Source organism: Anneissia japonica, unplaced genomic scaffold (genome assembly GCF_011630105.1).
Source record: "Anneissia japonica isolate Jap-2015-1 unplaced genomic scaffold, ASM1163010v1 scaffold1785_len1016330_cov206, whole genome shotgun sequence".
In the NCBI taxonomy this organism is placed as follows: Eukaryota; Metazoa; Echinodermata; class Crinoidea; order Comatulida; family Comatulidae; genus Anneissia; species Anneissia japonica.
This window is the reverse complement of record NW_022694363.1, coordinates 286,526-306,567: the sequence shown is the minus strand read 5'-3', so window position 1 is coordinate 306,567 and position 20,042 is coordinate 286,526. Positions and strand designations below refer to the sequence as shown.

General features: G+C 34.7%; 1 protein-coding gene and 1 long non-coding RNA gene across 2 annotated transcripts in view; both read right to left on the bottom strand.

Annotated features, from left to right (window-relative positions):
- Positions 1–10,587, bottom strand: part of LOC117101029 — a 12,241-nt gene extending 1,654 nt beyond the window's left edge. Inside the window, exons 1-3 of the mRNA XM_033240894.1 lie at positions 10,575–10,587; positions 10,352–10,370; positions 7,892–8,078 (exon numbers count right to left, since the gene is read on the bottom strand). Of these exons, the coding sequence (XP_033096785.1) occupies positions 7,892–8,078; positions 10,352–10,370; positions 10,575–10,587 (219 nt within the window). The remainder of the gene's footprint in view (positions 1–7,891; positions 8,079–10,351; positions 10,371–10,574) is intronic.
- A 5,447-nt stretch (positions 10,588–16,034) lies between these two features.
- Positions 16,035–20,042, bottom strand: part of LOC117100993 — an 18,427-nt gene continuing 14,419 nt past the window's right edge. Inside the window, exon 4 of the long non-coding RNA XR_004444208.1 lies at positions 16,035–16,133. This is a non-coding gene — a long non-coding RNA (uncharacterized LOC117100993). The remainder of the gene's footprint in view (positions 16,134–20,042) is intronic.

Here is a 20,042-nt window from a genome sequence, read left to right as displayed (position 1 = left end):
AGATGGGTATAAGAGACAGGTCATTATATGTGTTAATGACCCATACAGTAAAGAAGAGTCGATCAAATATGAAGAGAATGATGATCAAATTGGCAGAAAATACCTAATACACACATGAAGTTACAGGACCAGTTTTTATCAAGTAAAGAGTTTAACAAAATCCCGAAGAGACAGACAGGTTCATCAAACAAATGCTTATGTTTAATTATATAATATAAGTGGTAGTATTTCTAAAGATTTATTATTTTTGCATTTTGTAAGGTAAAATGTGTACATAATAATGGCAGACATATTGGGAAAACGTATAGTTGTCATCCTTTTAAAACTACATTATTTGGACTCAGATTGCCCATAACAAGTCATTAGACACCAAATTTACCATTTCTATTGAGAAACATACATGATTGGACACAATTTAACATTTTTTATCAAGGAGAAGTGCAATTATATACCAAAATATTTGATTTTCGACTATTTTCATGGCGGCCATCTTAAATTTTAGATTGGCTGCCATTCTAGCTTATTGAAACTATGCTTATTGGACTTGCAGAGCCCAATAACATATAAGAATACATCAAATTTACATTTTTTCAAGGACAAGAAGTGGAATTATACTAAAATATTTGATTTTCAACGATTATTACGGCAGCCATCTTGAATTTCAAAATGGCTGACATTCTAGCTTTCTCATACTATGCTCATTGGACTAGTGAGCTCAATAACATATATGATTAAACACCAAATTTAACATTTTTTATAGAGAAGTGCAATTATATACTAAAATATTTGATTTTCGACGATTTTTGTGGTGGCCATCTTGAATTTTAAAATGGCTGCCATAGCTTATTGAAACTGCTTATTGGACTTGCAGAGCCCAATAACATATGAGAATACATCAAATTTACCATTTTTCAACGATAAGAAGTAGAATACTGGAATATTTCATATTCAACGATTATTACGGCAGCCATCTTGAATTTCAAAATGGCTGACATGCTTGGTTTTTGAAACTATGTTCATTGGACTCAAAGATGTGAATAACATATGATTAGACCCCAAATTTCACATTTTAAGAGAGGAGAAATGCAATTATATACCAAAATATTTGATTTTTGACAATTTATGTGGTGACCATCTTGGATTTCAAAATGGCTGCCATCCTAGCTTATGGAAGTTATTCTTATTGGACTCAGAGAGCCTAATTACATAAGAGTAATTATCATATTTACCATTTTTCAACGACAGGAAGTGGAATTATACTGGAATATTTGATTTTCAACGATTACTATGGCAGCCATCTTGAATTTCAAAATGGCTGCCATCCTAGGTTTTTGAAACATGTCTAATTGAATTCAGTGACCCTTATAACATTAGTTAGACACCATATTTACCCTTTTTCATGGAGTAGAAGTAAAGTTATGAGCCATTCTCTTGATTTTGGCGGCCATTTTAAAAATGGTCGCCAAAAAACATGTTCCGCCCTTTTTCTGGAGGCTCACCCCCGCTCATTTTTTTATTTATACCCTAGTAATGCCAAATCCGCAGAGAAACCTTGGTCCCCGAAAAATGGTCACGGGGGCCTTTTTTTTCACTATACTATAATAAAGAACTGAAGTATTTTATGCCTGTAAGATTGCAGTGGATCTGGCATTTAATACCTGCTGAATTGCAATAGTATTTGAACATATAAATGGTTGCAAAATTTAAAGAAAAAAAAGAAATTTTTTTAAAGGCAGTGGCTCTGTTATACCACTAATTCCTGATCCTGGTTGTATGCTACTATCCTATCCAATCTATACACACTATAACATCCAATCAGAAATAATAATAATAATAATAATAATAATAATAATAATAATCATCCACTGCCTTGCCTGCATTACATTGGATTTCAGTGTAAATGTCTATTGCAGAGCAAGTTTGTATTTATAAATTGAAAAAAGAGCTGAAGATTTTTTTATACTTGCTGCGTTGCTATTTATTCATGGTTAGCACCCTTTTTATTATAAACTACACAAGTCACAGTCATTCGCCATGTAGTTTTATTACAAAAAACTTATTTAGCCTGTGCTAATTTCAATTCACACAAATGGAAACACAAACCTGTGTTTTTTCATCTATGGCTTCATGGGGGATAACATCACATAAAACATAGGCTACCATTATTTCAACAACAGTACACAAACACAAATACAGTACAATATAATGACAGCGCCACAATCCATAAATAATACAATACTAAATATTAATATAATATATAATGAATTGAATTGAATACACCATCCCAAACCAACATTTACCTAATATGTACACACAACAGCCAAGTATATGATATAGTTAGGCACAAACAGCCAATTTCATGTTTATTGAATATGAGCATTAAGTAATCTTTATATCCCAAGCCACCAAATTTAATGTAAAAAAAAAATGATGAAATTACTTCAGTATACTTCAATATTGTGAAGCTATTTAAAAGGGAAAACAAATGGAAGACAGATAAACTATAGAACAATAATGTAGGGGTTCTTGCTGCTTCAGCACTACGGGTGTCACTGTAGGTGTTGTCTGATCATTTACTAACAGTTTCTTACTGAGGGTGGAGCTGTAGCTAACGCAGTGAGTGTAGTGGATAAAACCAGGGAACTGAATGATATCAAAATTTGATACAAGAATCAAGTGACCAGAGGTTTTTTCTGATTAGTTTCAGATACGAAAGAATAATACATACTGTACTCCAAGAAAAGAAATACATGCCATTGTGCAATACAGTATTGAAATTCCAGGATGTAATGTTGGCGTGTATTAAGCCTTTTCTTTTCCAAGTGAATTTATTTGTGAGAATCAAAAGCGTTGGTTCGCTTCCTGAGCTCTGATTGGTTGCACATTTTTTCCCTTTTGCAAAAAGTAGAACAGTTCGAACTAGTAATTCTCTGAAGCGAAAAACTCCGTTAGAAATATGAATGCGCATGAACCGACGCTTTTGATTTGTGCAAATAAACTGGAAAACAGGTTTTACATTTCTTCAGATAATAAAGTGAAATGTTCACCAAATAACTTTGTTCTAAATTTGCTAAAATGATCAAAATAATTTTAATTGAAAGCAAGTAAAATTAGAATAGAGATCATACAACAGATGAAGAAACAGGAAATAAGGGTTGCAAAAGGATAACTACACAGCAAAAAGACATGGATAATAATAAAGTGAAGAAGTAACAATGTTGTGTAAAGCTATGTGTAATACATTCATATGTACCTAAAAGTGGCTTTCTACACAATACTTGCTACATTAGGAGACAGAAAAGCTCAAGTCAAGTTACAAATCATCGCCATGTATGACTGCCTATACCAAGTGCTTTCAGCCTGTCTAAAACCCTTCCTTCAGCATAAATGCCTATTACTATAAGGCTCTCAGACCCACCCTACTAATAAATAAATGTGAAAATAATTTTAATTCAATTTTTCTTATCAATCCTACTTTTTAAATTTAATTGTGTTTTAATTCATTACATTTTATCCCAATGTTAATTAATTCAAATTGAATGTGTTCTATATATATATATATTACTCTATATTTATTTTTTTGTGTAAAATTTTGTGGTTTGGTTGTACAGTATGTACTTTACATTAATAAAGTTATGGCTTTTAGCCCATTCCTTTGAAAGATCTTGACCTGTCAGTCTCTTAGCTTTTGCCAGTCCTTATTAAATATTTTTGTCAGTTCCTACCTAGAGCTTCTGACCTGTTGCTACCTTAGATTTTGCCAATCCTAATACCTACTGTAAATCACTTGGTCAGATCCAGATACTGCTAATTGCTGTTGGCTCATTTGTGCCTATAACTGTTGTAAATCTATGACAGACATTTAGGTGGGGGAGGGGGAAACTGGGAAGTAAGCATATCCCCTTAAATTGGTGTCCCTTAGTCTTCTTTCTTTCCCTCTCAAAATATTAAGGGCCATCTCTACCTATAGCTCTGTATTCGTCACTGCCTATTATAGCGCTCAGCCAGTCCGTGCATTTGCATAATAGCTCTGCCCGTCACTACTCTCCACCTCCCCTACCTCCTACATACAGCACTTTTCACATCCCTACATTAATATAAGGCCAATTGATACACAGGCCTGCTATTAAAATCATTTGTAGCAGAAGTTCTACAAATATCTACATTATCTCATTCTCGCTTAGTTAAAGAAGTCTATATGTGTATTGATGGTATGCTGCTTTAGTATAAAAATCCTTCCACTTATGTCTTTAAGGTGAATGCACATAGACTTGTTTACTATATGGAAGAATAAAATGGTATATGAAGCCAAATTTGACAGCGAAGCAGATATAGGACATTTCAGCAGAAAACACAAGCTGTACACCAACAAAGGCCAAGTTACAGACACTGACAGGGTCACAATATTGCAATTCAGCAAGAGTATTGGATCAGTAGACATGAACCTTATTCAACCAGTAATACTTCAACCATGGTGGAGGTTTAAGTTGAATGCTAATTCTGTCATTGGAGCAAATGACTGTCACAAGAAATGGTAATGCCTCACTTCCCTCCTTAATGTTAGTCTTTTCTTTATAAATATTGACATCATCACCAGTTTAATTACTGTACTAAACCCATGCAAGTATCATAGCCCCCACATTTTCCAATACCTGACGATAATCCTTATTGTAATTCTTAATTACTCAACTTAGGTGGTGACCTTAGCAACAAAAAATAGAAAAAAAAACTTTTTAAAAATAATTGCTTAAATAAATTTTAAATTACTATGCACATAATAAGTATTTTTTTTCATTTTGTTTGCTCTTTCAAAATAATTTAAAAAAAAATCAAATGCTGGCATTGTAGTTTTTACTTGCATTTTAATAAATTTATAAATTGGAAATGATATTAAAGATGAACTTATAAAATATAGTTACACTTACGAATACACAGATATATAAACAAACTATGCATTACATAATAAAACAATAAAAATAAAGCTTACTTTAAATAAATAAATTGTAAAATAATGACAAATAAAGCCACAACATTTTAAACATGTGTGAAATCATACGTACAGTACTAGTATATTTAACTAGTTGGCCCAGGACCCCACAAGCAGTGAGGGAAAATGCTAACACATGATATAAAAAAGACGAAATGTTATTTGGGACAAACTCTATTCTTCCTAAAGTTAAAGATATTTCACTTAATTTGAATGGTGATAGCATTGAACGAGTTGAGTCTTTTAAATACTTAGGTGTTACTTTTGATCCTGTACTAACTTGGAAGACAACATCAATAATTTTTTCTTCAAATGTGTTTAAGCGTATTGGTGTCATCCGCCATATAAAATACCTACTTCCACCGCATACTCTTTAATGCTTGCCAAGTCATTAGTATTACCCCTTTTTGATTATTGTTGCTGTGTCTGGACCAATTGTAATGTTCAGTATTCTAATTGTTTACAAGTTCAAATGAACAGATTAAGCAGAATGGTTTTGTTTGTTGATATATATATACTTCCGTTGAGTTCACTTGTCTGGAAAAGACTATAATTAAGGTGGAATGATCAGTTAGCCCTAATGACTTTTAAATGTTTAAAAGGGTATACTCCATCTTATCTATCTTCTAAATTTACTTTCAATATTGATTCCCATTCTAAATGTACACGTTATCAAACTCATAATAACTTTTTTGTATCGTTCAACAAAGTAGCGGAATGATCTTCCACATAACACAACAACTAATTTCATGGACAAGACTATTTTATCTTTTAAAAACTCTCTTAATTCTTAATTATTTGTATTGTATACACATATTTAGGAATGTTTATGTTACTTGCATCGCTTTTCAATATTTGTTTAATTATGCAACTGTACCACTTTGAAAAACAATACACAAGTACTGAAAGTACATGCAGTAAAAAGGCAAAATAAATAAATAAAATACACCTTGGTCCCACCTCCTCACATCACTGGTATCAGTCACCACTCATACCACCAACAAAAATTTATGGATCTGCCACTAATTAGTCATAGTGTTAGTGCAGCTACAGTAGTTTAATCATGAAAATATGAAAGAACAATGTTCAGATACAAAGTATAGAGGGCGGTTTGTTGCAAATATACAGAGAAAGCTACAATAGGCCTACAATTTTTTTTTCTTTTTGTCACAAAATATTACTTTTATGTGCAAGGATTTGGTCCTCAAGAGTGACAGCTTGAGATAAGCCTCTGATAAGTCTCACACAAAATGTATGAAACTAGGTAGATCTGATACATATCTGGCAATATACATGGTGATACAACTGAAAATACTTGACATGGGTCATCATCGGTACATGTTTCATCTCCACAAACTATGCATCACATGCAGGTCAACAACAATCTCAGGCATATCATTGGCTGTAAGTATAAATCCAACATTTCAAATCAACAATCAGAGGATTCAAGACATCACAATGCAACATGCAGCAAGTCCCTGCCAATTAATTCACAATCATTTAAAGTTTATTTTACCGTGCTTGCATAATGTGTCTATGCAGTGCATGGTAGCTAAGCTGTGGAATAGTGGAAACTACCGGAGCTAAGCATGTTGCCGAACTGTTTGCCTGCGTGCAACCATGAGTACAGTGACGCTGTTTTAGTTATCGGAGGCCAGCCCCTTTTTTTTCTACTCCTTTTTAAGTAAACAAATTTTGTGTTGTGAAAGGTTTTAAAATTATTAATTAAATCAATTTTTAAAAAACAATTAAGTTTAAGGCCAAATAAAAAAAATAATTGTGTTGGCCACGCCGGACTGACCCAAATTTTATGAAATTCAGGGTAGGCATTTTATTTATTTATTTTTTTTACACTACAAGAAACAAGAGCTTTTCATGAGCTAATAAGGCTGAAATAGCCTTGGACCAGGATAGGAGGCCAAGGTTTCCTACCAACCTACCCATTTTTTGGATTTTCCCAAAATTGTGGCCAACACAAAAATTAACTGTAGTTCAAGGTTTAATGTACACTCTTGTCTCAATCATCATCATCCTCCTCACTCACTGTTCAAACGATACTGGATTACTGGGAGATCTCACCTCTTCATCCTCAATCAAATATGACTATAATAGTGGAAAGGGATAGCAATTCAAAATAACATGCAATGTCATTTGATTTAGAATGTGCAACCAATAACAATTAATTTAAAAAGTGTTTAAGTCACACGTAGTAGTAGTATTGGACTTAGGATTGAACTTAGGATTTGTCTACTTCTAAAACTCTTGCTGAACCATATCATAGTAGTTTTAGCATGCTCACTGATAAATGAAAATCAATTAATTAATGTTTATTATTAAAACTTCAATTTCGGAATATATTATTTACCAAATCATTGCACTGATTGTTAAACCTGTTCAAAATAAAGGATAATTGATTCAACATATTTGACCTATTTCTATACAATATTCAATTTATAAAAAGAAAATTTGCTTTAAAATTATGATTGCTAAGTTTATAAAACCACCAGATCTGTTTTTAATTTGTGGTGGTATATTAACTGTGATATATAATCTATCGAATATTTTTTTTTAATCCTAAAAAACTGATTTAATATATTCAAATAAGTTTATTAACACCTAAATGATACAGATCAAAGCATATGGATCTATGAAAAAAAAAAATGTTTTTCTCTTATTCTAACTTACCCATAAATATACAAGTATGCAATATAAATATTGTATTAAATATACTTTCATAGAGATTATTGTAATGCATAGAGTACTGTATGTTTATTATTTTAACTCACACTGAACATATAAACTCAACTTGGCATGTACTGGAAAATACCTCAACATTAAAATACTAAACAAATTCACAATAACACATGACTTTGGGGGCTTCAGCTCAAACATCTGTATACTTACGTCAACAGCTGTAGGCTTACTAGATTCGTTGTCGCTATCAGGCTTTTTCTTTTTATCCTTTAAGTTAACCTCTGTGTACAGTTCTCCACCACTTGCTGGATATCTCTTTATCTCTGAATTTTCTCCTGGTTGTTTCATTTCTACATCATCTTGTGGGCAAACAGGGTCTGATGGTGTGTCATTTGGCCTATTGCAGTGTAGGTTAAACACAATGAACTCTTAAATCTGATTAGTACATTTCTTGGCTTGTTACTCCAAGGAGGTATTAAATAATACCTCCTTGGTTACTCAAATAATCTTCTCATTAATTAAACAGCATATCAGGCTCACAATGAATGTACTGTATTGTTTCTTTAAATTATGATACTGTATTGTTGAACAGTGATTACAGTAGCTTCAAGATCACTGCATAGGTTATTTTACATATTACAGAATAAGCTCCTATGAAAATGAACAACAGTATGAATAGAATTTGGTGCAGAAAAAAAACTGTCAAACTTTTATTCTTCAGTCAATTTCCTATATTTTTATACTTTTTTACCTAAGAATTATCTGTTTGAGGGTTCCCTTACAATGGTTCTAAACATTTTTGAATTTGCGGACTTCTCAGGACATGGTACAAGTCTTAATGGACCCTCAATTTTAAGTTTACTCATCGTCAATGTTCAATCAACGGGACAGTTTGTTATAAAAGGCGGAAGAACGCATGGATGTAATTTGGCAAGTTGTAATTGTTTCCAGATGCTCGGATAAGCACTACCTGCATTCTTAGGGGTTCATTGATGGCTTTATAGATTTCTTAAAATTTTAGAGATTTTAAAAAATGATGACAATGATAATAATTATGAGGATTGGACTTATGATGAATATGACTTCGAAGATGGTGAAAAAGTGAGCAGGAAGGTTTTGAAGTTGGGGTGCAAGTCAAAGGTCTTGGCAAAAAAGGGGGAAAAAAAAAAAAATTGATGTTGTGGTAGTAATTTGGAAAGTTTTTGTTTCAGGACGCAATGAGAGAGGCCATTCAAGGTCAAAACAGTTGAAATCCTTACTGCATTTTAATTCAGCAGAAGGGATCTTGAACATTTTTTTAGTACAAAGAGAGTGGATGTGTTTACAAATTTTGCTTGATTTTGTAAGTAGCAATTCATCCTGATTACTTTGATTATTACAGGTTTCAACACAAGAAGATTTTTTCCATAAGGTAGGAACAGCACAAACCACCGAATAATTCTCTAAAAAATGACAATTTATGTCAAACTTATATCGAAAAACTTGTTATTCGTGATACTTTACCTGTCGTTATTGACTGAGGTAATAAAAAAGTTACTTCCTGGTTAATAGTGACAAAACTGTGCAGTCATTGAAAGTGGTGGGCAATGTGATTAGGACAAAATAACTCATCTACCACCCATCAGCGCATATAGAGACCATGTAATATGCGCTAACAAAGAATATGACCTGATGTAATTTACTATCTAATATCATTTAATGTTGGCATGAGTTAACAAATATTAGTTAATATTGTATAAAAACTATTACACATCTGTCAAAAGCAATGACATACAACAAAACAAGTGGTAGCAGCAGCAAGTAGCAATAGTAAGTTAGTACATGTATAATTATAATAGATTTATTACCAAGAGTTGAAGTCATTGTGGCAACAGTAATTATATAAAAACATTATTGTCACTGTTTGTTATTATATAGTAAAACCTTGAACAGAAGCCCAATGGGCTTAATCCCGTGAAGCCATCACAAAAAGATCATGGGCTTCTTATCAAGATAGTATGGGCTACATTTTGAGAAAGTACTTACATTGTAAATGAATAACATGAAATTAATATTTATTGTGTATTACACAACACCTTGAGAAGAAACATGTCCTAATGGGAAAACCCAAGGATGTATACCACTTGGCCTCATAGCTCAGTTAGCAGAATATCCGAATGGTAGTCGGTAGTCGGAAGGTCTTGGGTCGGATTCCTGTATAACAGGAAAAATGTTTGTACCTTTATTTTACTTTTTGTGAGTTAAAAAAAAAAATTAATAAAGAGAATATCGAATTTCATGGCTGGAAAATTCTTCAGTAGTCCTGTATGGTTTTATAGTTACAATTCCAATGTATACAGCATTTACTTTAAATAAGTCCTCCACCCCACTTCTTATTAAATTAATTCCGAAAAGAACATCATCCTAGGGTAAATAAAAAGCCCAGGGTTTCTACTCAAGGTCTTACAGTGTTTTAATGTTTTGTTTTAGTTATTATATGCCAACATTCTGCAACACTACGGCCTAAAGACAGCAATTTGTTAGTACACTGCCATGCTTAAATTAATGCATGGCAGAATTTTGCAATATTTGTTTAAAATCAACAAATGCAACATATCTAATATTCACTAAATTTAAAAATGATAAAACAAAAATTCATTGTAAATAAAGACAAAATCTTTTTATACTCACTTGTTCCTTCCTTTCCGTTCTAAAAAACATAAAAAATAATATAAAAGTATATTAACAAAGTAATTAATCAAAGATTCTGAATGACACCTCAAAGAAAATCTTAAATTACAGACCATTTTTCTACTAACAGTGGGACATCATTGTAGAGTAGAATGTGACATCCTTTAAACAAAAAGAGACAAAGACATTTTGGAAGATTAAACATTCAGATCTATTTGATCACCTTCGAGAATCATGATATTGAGGAAAATAAGGGAGAGGTGCATCTCAAAGGGGATATCTTATTTATACAGTATTAGTAAACAATGTAAAAGTTACAATAAATAATATTGTATAAAGGAGTGTGGGAATGCAATTATACAACACTGTAACACATGGAATTCGATTACACACGCACTACTACACGAATGAACGCTGACCTGCAGGTGGATCAGCCCAAACTTAGTTTAACCAATTAGATTGGTCCTCTAGTGCCCCATTGTTTTGGGCAAGATATGCAAATTAATACAATTATGGGGAGGGCAAGATTGATGCTGGGGAATTCGTCTTGAACGGTAATCGAGCCAGTTTTCCACTAGGCGAATATATTCGCGCGAATCGAAGGCGTCATTCATGCACATGCACATTCACATTTCTATTGGAGTTTCACTTCAGTGAAATTGGTAGTGAACAGTTTCTACTTTTTGCGAAGCAAAAAAAATGCGCAGCCAATCAGAGCTCAGGAACCAAACCGACGCCTTCGATTCGCTCGAATAAATTCGGCTAATGGAAAACCGGCTTTAGATAGGGTACCCGTTACAGAATCTATCTATCTGTCCTGTAGTATCACAATTACGTGGTAGTGATGAAGGGTGAGTGATCATAATTGTAATTGTTACTGAATCTGATGTACTGATTAAAGAGTTTGGTTCACTGGCAGTGAGAATATTGAGTTCGTTTATTAGGAAATTCACTGAAGTCCAGGGCACACAGCTCTGGCTGAACCCAAAGCCATATTGACAGGGACAAGGTCCGCTACATTATATTAGGCCTAGCATAGCTTACCAAGTCCTACACCTAGGAAGAGTTGAGGCTAAAGCCGGTTTTCCACTTGCCGAATATATTCGTGCGAATCAGAGGCTGTCTGCCAATAATGATTATTTAAAATAAAAATAAAATTTTATTTTGGGCCAATTAGAGCACCCGCTGCCATAAACTAATGGAAATTTTAGAATCAGAAGAGTTCTTATATATTTTTATTACACCCGCCGCTGCCTTAAAAAACTCCAAAAAAAAGATATGTATACTTCTTTATAATTATATGTGCAAATCCAATCCAAGCCCCGAGTAACATTATTATAATATTTGTATTGTTTTAACACATTTCAATTTCTTTAAAGTTTTTATGCTGGGGGAGGGGGTTCCAACTACAATGCCATTCTGCAACCCTAAGCAGTGATTGAGCCAGCGGGGATTCTCCTGGCATTTAACGCCATGTCTTGGTCGTCGGCATCAAAAAGAAAAAAAAAATGTTGATCACAATTGCGGCTGTTTGCCACCCTCACAAGCTACCACCTTCCCAAGCAGTGGTGGCACCTGGTCCAATTAGGGCCAAACATTGGCGTAGATCCCGGGGGATGGGGGGATATATCCCCCCAATATTTGACAAGGGGGGATGGTCCATTGTATCATCCCCCCAAATATTTTGACTATGTATGGGATAAAATGGAGATTTACACACTTCAAAAGACTGTCACAGAAATAATTTGCACTGTATTATGCGCTTAAAAAGATGAAAATTAGCATAATGTATTAATGTTGATAACAAAATTATTTTATCTGGTACCAATCTAAGCTCTTCTTTCCTTAGATGTTAGATGTGCTGGCAAAGAGAGCCACATTTCACACCGAAGGGTGTGTACGACATCAGTAATGTTATGTCAATTCCAAGAATGTTTAAGGTTATATCGATTGATGAGGAATTTATTGATTAGGCCTATAATAGCAAATTGCATCAATTTATTTTGCAAAAACAAGGTTTCCAGCTTCAGAGGGGGGCACATCTCCTGTCCGCACAAGGGCACATATGGGCGCTAACACCAGGCACGTAACAGGGGTCTTGGGTCAGAGTGGGTATTAATTTTTTTATTTATTTTTTATTTTTTTATTTTTAAAGAGGGTAACCCTTCTAGTTTAGCCCAGTAGGTTAACTGATATTCAGGACCCTCTTTAATAACATTAAAGAACAGTACAAACAACATCATTACAACATAACAGCAGCTGCCGCCGCCCTCATTTCCCGGTTAGAATACAGGGGTCAGTTGAAACGTATGCCGACGTTTATCAAAATATTGGTTTACGTAAGTTTGGCATTGGTTTCGCGCAAGTTGACATTCATTTGTGACACGTTCGTAATACGTTTGGCATACGTTGTATTTGTTAGCTGTTCGTTAGGGTACGCTGAGGTCAATTTTAAATTTTGGACATGTTCAAAATATTGAAAGTATGACAACGTTCTGCTACATACGCTATGTATACGGTGAGCATTCGTTGTTTGAACGTTTCACACGTTGGGTGCACGTTGGGTTTCGTCCAAACACGTTCAATCCCATCTGAAACGTGGCCATAGCAAATGCATAACGTATTCATAATGTTTGTCTAACTAATGATTAACAAATGGCCAGCGAACACTCAGCGTATACTGACCTACATCAACGTTTTCAAGGCGTCAATCCGTAAGGCATACATGTGACATTCACTGGGCATTCGTTGCGTACGTTGAACATTCGTTGGGCGAACGCTGCGAACGCGCTGTCATTCGTTAAATGGACGCTAGTTATACAATGAGCATTCCTTTCTCATTCGTTGGGCGTTCGTCTTTCACGCAAAAATGTTACTTTTTTGCCAAAAAAAATTGAGTGTATTTGAGCGTATCGGGACTTAGGAAAAAAAAATGAGAACGCTCGGCATACGTTAGGTCTATTCGCTACTATGTGAGAGGGCCTTTATAGAGTTATGAAGACTTTTACGCTTACACACAGACATTTCACACTTCAGATTTACTTCGACACGCAAATATTTTTAACGATCTTTTTATACTTCATTCCACTATTTCTAAGCCAGAATTACAAAAACAAGGCTTAGACATTTTCAAATAGAAAACTTTTCAACTTTTACAAGTAATCAGGGTAAGAAATTTTTCTGTTGAACTATAACATATCAATCTACCCTTTTTTTAACCGCACATTATATTAAAAACAAATTTAAATAACAAACTTTTAAAACGTTTATTTTGATATAAAGAGAATCTGGCAATCACATAATGTCTTGTGTTCGTTGTCGAATATATGAAACGTGCAGGCTGCTGGCACCTTGACCTCTGACAATTAGTGCCAACAAGTTTTAACAAAAATGTGATGAAATGATGACAAAATGATTATTATTGTTTATTTTCGGTAAATATTTCAGCTGCTCCAAATTTTTTTCTTATTCTTTTTTCTTTCTGTGCTTCTCTTTGCTTGCTTTGTATTTTCGTTAAATTTAATTTAATTTATTAAATACATATTTAAACATAATTATTTATATAAATATAAATAAGTATATCATTGCGATACATATTCAAATATTTTAACTGCACTTCAGAACTAGGCCTGTGTATACATTATCTGTATTTAACATATTTCAATCTTGTGGCTTTATTTAAATATTATCAAATATTATTATAAACTTTAACGATTACATTTATTTCATAATATATTTTCAAATAAATATCAAAACAATTTTAATTAATATATAAACTCTGAAAGTAAATTACGTAGATTAGATCAATAAAATGTACATAGCATACTTGTGTGGGTCATGGCTTATTAAGAAAAATGCCATGACGGAAAAACTAAGTGTATATACAATTACGATATTGGAGACAACTAGGATATTGAAAGTTTTTTTTAATTAAAATGTTACCACACAAAATGAACATTTTATGTCGACTTTAATTTAAATAATTAAGATAACCTTGCCTAAATCCAAATAATTCCTCATTGAAACATTGTAGTGTAACATATTGTGAATCTATGTGAAAGGAAAATAGAGGATAGTTTAATTGAATGACCCATGACTAGTCCCACATATACGACACTCTCAAACTTTAAAAAAACTAGTTAGCTTTAAATGCCGACCAATATGCATTACTGTATTGCATGCTAAGAACTATATCTGGGCCGAACATATGTTGTAGATACAGCCACAGATCGTATTGGTACAGCGAAGCAAAAGATCAAGCCTTTGTGTTTACCGCTTACCGTGCAGGAATGTTTTCCTTGGGAAAGCTTAACGACTCGCTTGTCGCATTTGCTGCGATTATGGAGCTATTGCAGAGGGCCATGTTGTATTGTACAGCATTGAATTGAGTCACTTGTTGAACTAATCATGGAATCATGGGTTGATTATTACAACCTTTCACCCGCACAGTATTGTTCATAGCGGCGCAGCTAGGCGAACCTTGCTAAAAAGGTACACTTTCTCAATCAAAAGGCTTTTTCTATGAATGACTGTTTGAAGCATGAACTCCTGTAGACCAAACCCAGTACCATTAGGAATTTAATTGAGCAAGAAATCATGATTTATATACCGTAGCTGTTTAAACCACCGTAGTATCATTTTAAATTAAATTTTATCTAGGTTGCATCTTGGTTTTACTGTGTGAATAAAGCGACAAGTAATCATAAAAAGAATAAATAACATACCGCATATACTCGCATATAAGGCGACCTGTGTATAAGACGACCCCAAGATAATTTTTGTATGCTGGGCGTACAAGATGACCCCGTTTCATCATCGGAATTCCTACTTTTTCTGCTTATTATGATCTTGATACTGCATCTAGCTGGCTAATATGGAGTCAAATGGAAGGCTTTTCTTCTAAATAATATTATTTTATGAGTTTTCAAGGGTTATTAGAAATCTTATTTCCTCGTATTAAAAATTGCGTTCATTCAAACTAACAATTAGTGGTTTCATTGCAGTAGTAAATTCACATGTTACTGACGATCACATATGACGAACATGATTAAAAGAAATTGTATGTTGTGCGTATAAAGGCCAACTCGGACAGCGTCGGCCGACGCAGCCTGACGCGATTAGTTGTCGCGTCGGGTCTGTGTGAGTTGAACGCAGACACGATGGTGTGCGTCGGGGGCAGTCGCGTAGTAGAATATTAAACATGTTTAATATTTCTCACGACGGCTTAAGACTGTCCCCGACGATAAATCGGGTCGGGCTGCGTCGGCCGACGCTGTCTGAGTTGGCCTTAAGACAACCCCCTGATTTTAATCGCAATATGTTATTTTAATCCTTGTCTTATACACAAGATGGTACAGTGACATTTTTTTTTTTTTTAAATCTTTACATTTCTTTAAAAAAAATATCTTTACTTTAAAACTATCAGGTTTTAACCCCCTATTCAGCAGGGTTTGGCAGGCCTGCATCTGCATTTTCATGACACACATCATCAAGACAGACTCAAAGAGCAGTATAAGGCTAGCCTGGTTTATTTACTTATTTATTTATTAATTTAACTATTTATTTACTTTAATTTTCAGGAAGGGATTGACCTGTCCTTTGGGTGCTCCACTGCTACAGCTTGAATGTGGAGTCGGTCTTTCTTTCTATACTTAATATTTAACAAGGATGTCACACTCAGCATTGACGATTTTCAGTGAAGTTCTCTTATGATACATATAAAACTTACCAAGTATCAAAACAATTATACCAAGTCCCAAAATACATAACACCACATATGTACCTGTAAGACAAATGAAAAGTTAAATTGATACAATACAGTCTCAGTGGCGTCAGAGTTTGTGGGGTCCTGGCGGTGACTGTTATTGGGAGCCCTAATGGCGAGCATTAAGTTAGCGAGTGGAGCGAACAAACACACACTGGGGGGCCACGTAGAGCCCCCGATCAGGGTCCAGGGGGTGAAGGGCCCTGGTGGGGGTCCGAGGTGGCTTCCCCCTCGCGCTCAGACCTTAAGGCGTTTATGAACTTTCAATGGCATATCTAGGAGTCTTAAAATGGGTTGGGGGGCCTAGTGGGGGAGCATAACTTTACGCTGATTAATGCATTCTGCTTACGTTAGTTTTCGTTGTCAACGAAGTCTATTAGTCAAATGAAAATAATATGCAACGAAAATTCGTACTGAACTAAATGAACCAGTCGAATAAGCCCAATTTTATGACAAAACCAATATAGGCCTAGATTACATAGGCCAACTTTTGCTGAGTACAAAAACATGATAAGAAATATGACAGGTTGAAGCATTTTAAATCAAAAGACACCATGTTGGTGTCACGTGTGACATTGATAAAATGTGGTTCGCAAAACAAACCGCAACATGAACAAAAAAAAGCAGCGATTGTTTAGATGAGCCCTGAGATGGTAGCAGGTCAAGACGGCAATAAACCAAAACGGTAATGAACCAAAACGGCAATGAGAAGTACCAAAACGGCAATGAGAAGTACCAAAACGGCATAGACCAAAATGGCAAAGGAACAAAATCAATGCCAAGCCTAGCAAGCGCAAGCGGGTGCGGACCACAGTTTATAATTTCGGGAATAGTTTTAAAATTGTCCAGATAGGCAAACTGAATATTGCCATGGGCCCATTTCCCCACACATTATTATCATTTCGCATTTTTTTACTTTTATGACATAAATTGTTTAGCCTCATTTTGTCTGTATTTGAAAGTTTTATTTGTTTAAAATGTTTTACTGCTTTTATATTGCTCCCCCCCCCCAATCTTTTTAATATTGAATTTGTATGATTTATTATTATTATTATTATTATTATTGTTGTTACTGCGGCTACTATTTAGCCTTATTTTTACTGTAATAATCGTAGTACACTTTCTGTTTATAATTAGTCTATTTTTTCGCGTTTTTACTTTTTATGACAAATTGTTTAGCATCGTTTTGGTCTTGAGGTTTTGAATTATTGCCGTTTTGGTTTTTTCCCATTTTTGTCATTACCGTTTTGGCTTTTTTTTTCCGTTTTGGTTTATTGCTGTTTTGTCCAGAAACTTCTGAGATAATGCGGTTTCTGTATGATGAAGCCAGCCCAGAGTATAATCAATGTTTAATTAAAACTGTCGGGTCCCCATTGAATGAAACTATGGTATTATAGATTATACGGTATTATATTTTTTTAAAACCATAATGTCGGGCCCTGGCGCTCCGCCACCCTTAAGTGCCCGAGAGTGATGCCACTGGACAGTCTTTAATAGCATCACTTTGAGGATTGAAGAAAAGAACATTATAACCATTGTTTGTTTCTTGTATAAATCCGCCCCCAATCCACAACCAATTTCTCATTTTGGTATAGTCTGAGGAAGAGGGTGTAAGCAGTGGCGGCTCTATGATATATTTTCTGGGGGGGGGGGCGCTAAGTTGTCCGTCAGGGGGACTTGAGCTCGTAGGCTCGAGCTGGAGGGGGTTCCCCTTCCCAAATGAGATTTTTTTTAAGAATATCAACCTCTGGATGGCCGGAAATGGTACTCTCAGACTGTGACAGACATGTGTTGGCTTGGTGTGGCCCTATTTGTATATGTTTTATGGTCTGACAGCCCAACGAGCTCTGTCCGGTGAGGGGGCTTAAGCCACCCTGCCTCCCCGCTCGCGCTGCCACTGGGTGTAAGTCTGATTGACAGAATGCCAAGTCAAGCTTGGATGGTTCTGATTTATGTTTGAAGGTAAAGGTAAAGCAGTGGTGGGGGGGGGGGGGCGGGGGGGGGGGGGGGTTAAGAGGTTCGGACAAACACCCCCCTCTGTAAAGAAACAACAAAATACTACTGGTCCTGGCTTACAAAATGCATGCTAACCTACCACTTCGCGTCCTTTTATCTTTGTTTCTTGTGGCTTCAAAAGCGCCTTTCTGTGGAAGGCGCTATAAAAATATACGACCATTGACCATAGGTCATTTAGCAGATCAGACAAATTAGGCTTAGCCCAACTAGCTTTCAATTAAATTATATTAAAAACACTGTTTTTGCTTCGATGTCATACAAATTTATATACAAAAGTGCGTTCTTCATGCCTATCGTTCATTAATCCATGGAAAAAGACTATGTATCCAACTAGGCCTACTCAATATTGTTGGAATATAATATAATAATATATAGTGGCTATGTCTGTTTATTTTTTTTTCTCTATCTCTAAGGATGAGATAAAAATCATCTGACCTTTTTTTAAGAGAGGGTCATTAAAAGACACCTCAGAAGTCGGGAAAGCTCATTTCCGGCCATCTAGAAATCAAAATTTTCCTGTGGGAGGACCTCCCTTTCATTTTCGGTTTTTGGAACATTTTAAACCCACTCTTTCAAATCCTGGATCCGCCCCTGTAAAGGTTCCAAAACCTGAAGCAGGCCAGAGTCTCTTACTTTGGAGTTTATGTTTACAATAACATTATTTTCAAATAAAATAATTTATAGGGATGGTATTTTATTTGACAAAATTTAGACCCGCATTTTGAAAAATTAGAGCTAATTTTTCAGATATTAACCGAGAAATGCAAGGTACTTTCTTGTATCCTTAACACCAAACATGGTACTGGTACTGGTATTGGGTATTTATATTGCGCCTTTCCCTTGCGGTCATGAAGTGCAAGAAGCCTCAATGATTCAGGAAAACAATGGTAGGCATAAGATCAATTACCGTCCCATTTCACTGCTCCCGTCTCTTTCCAAAATATTTGAACGTATTCTTTTTGATCAAATTTTTTCCCATGTTTCTCCTGTTTTAAGTTCATTTCAACACGGGTTTATTCCAGGTAGGGAGTATAATAATAAAAATATGGTTTTGATTCCAAAATGTATTTTTATCTCTATATAAATGTAAAAGCTTTTTTTTTACTAACAGTGCCTACACCTGAAGAACCAGTTCTGACCTGTATTAGTGCTGTCTCTTATAAAATTCAAAAATTTGGTATCACCGGTCCCCTTCTTAGCTTAATTTCTGATTATTTCTCTAATCGCAGTCAACGTGTGGTTATTGACGGTTTTTGTTCTAAATCCAAACCCGTTCCATCTGGCGTCCTCCAAGGGTCTATCCTTGGTCCTTTATTTTTTAATTTATTCATTAATGATCTTCCTTATTTTGTCAACAACTCACATTGCCTTATGTACGCTGATGATCTGAAGCTGTATCGTATTGTCGGGACTGAGAGGAAGATCTTGATGCTGTCGTTGCATGGAGTCGGCACTGGGGTCTTTCTCTCAATGTCTCCAAATGTAAATCAATGTCTGTTTCTCTTAAATTAAAACCTTTATATTTTCCTTATAAAATTGGGGATATTGTTTTAGAAAAAGTTAGTAAGGGAAACAGAATCCTTGGGTTTATTTGGAGACATTGTAGAGAAATAAATAGCCCTGGTGCCATTATTGCCGTATATCGTTATTTAGTTACTTCTCATTTTGAATATTGCTGTGTTATTTTTAGTTCAGCATCCGAATCTCAGTTAATTTGCATCGATAGGATGCATCTTAAGTTTATTAGGTTTTTTGAAAAATGTTTTAATCGTCCTTGTAAATTAATGTGTCCTAGGAATAGATTTTTATTTCACGATATGGTTTTTCTCTATAAATGTGTTAACTCGTACTTTAGTTGTGATCTTGTACATCTGTTTGGTTTGCATGTTAATTCTAGAAGTCTTCGTTCCT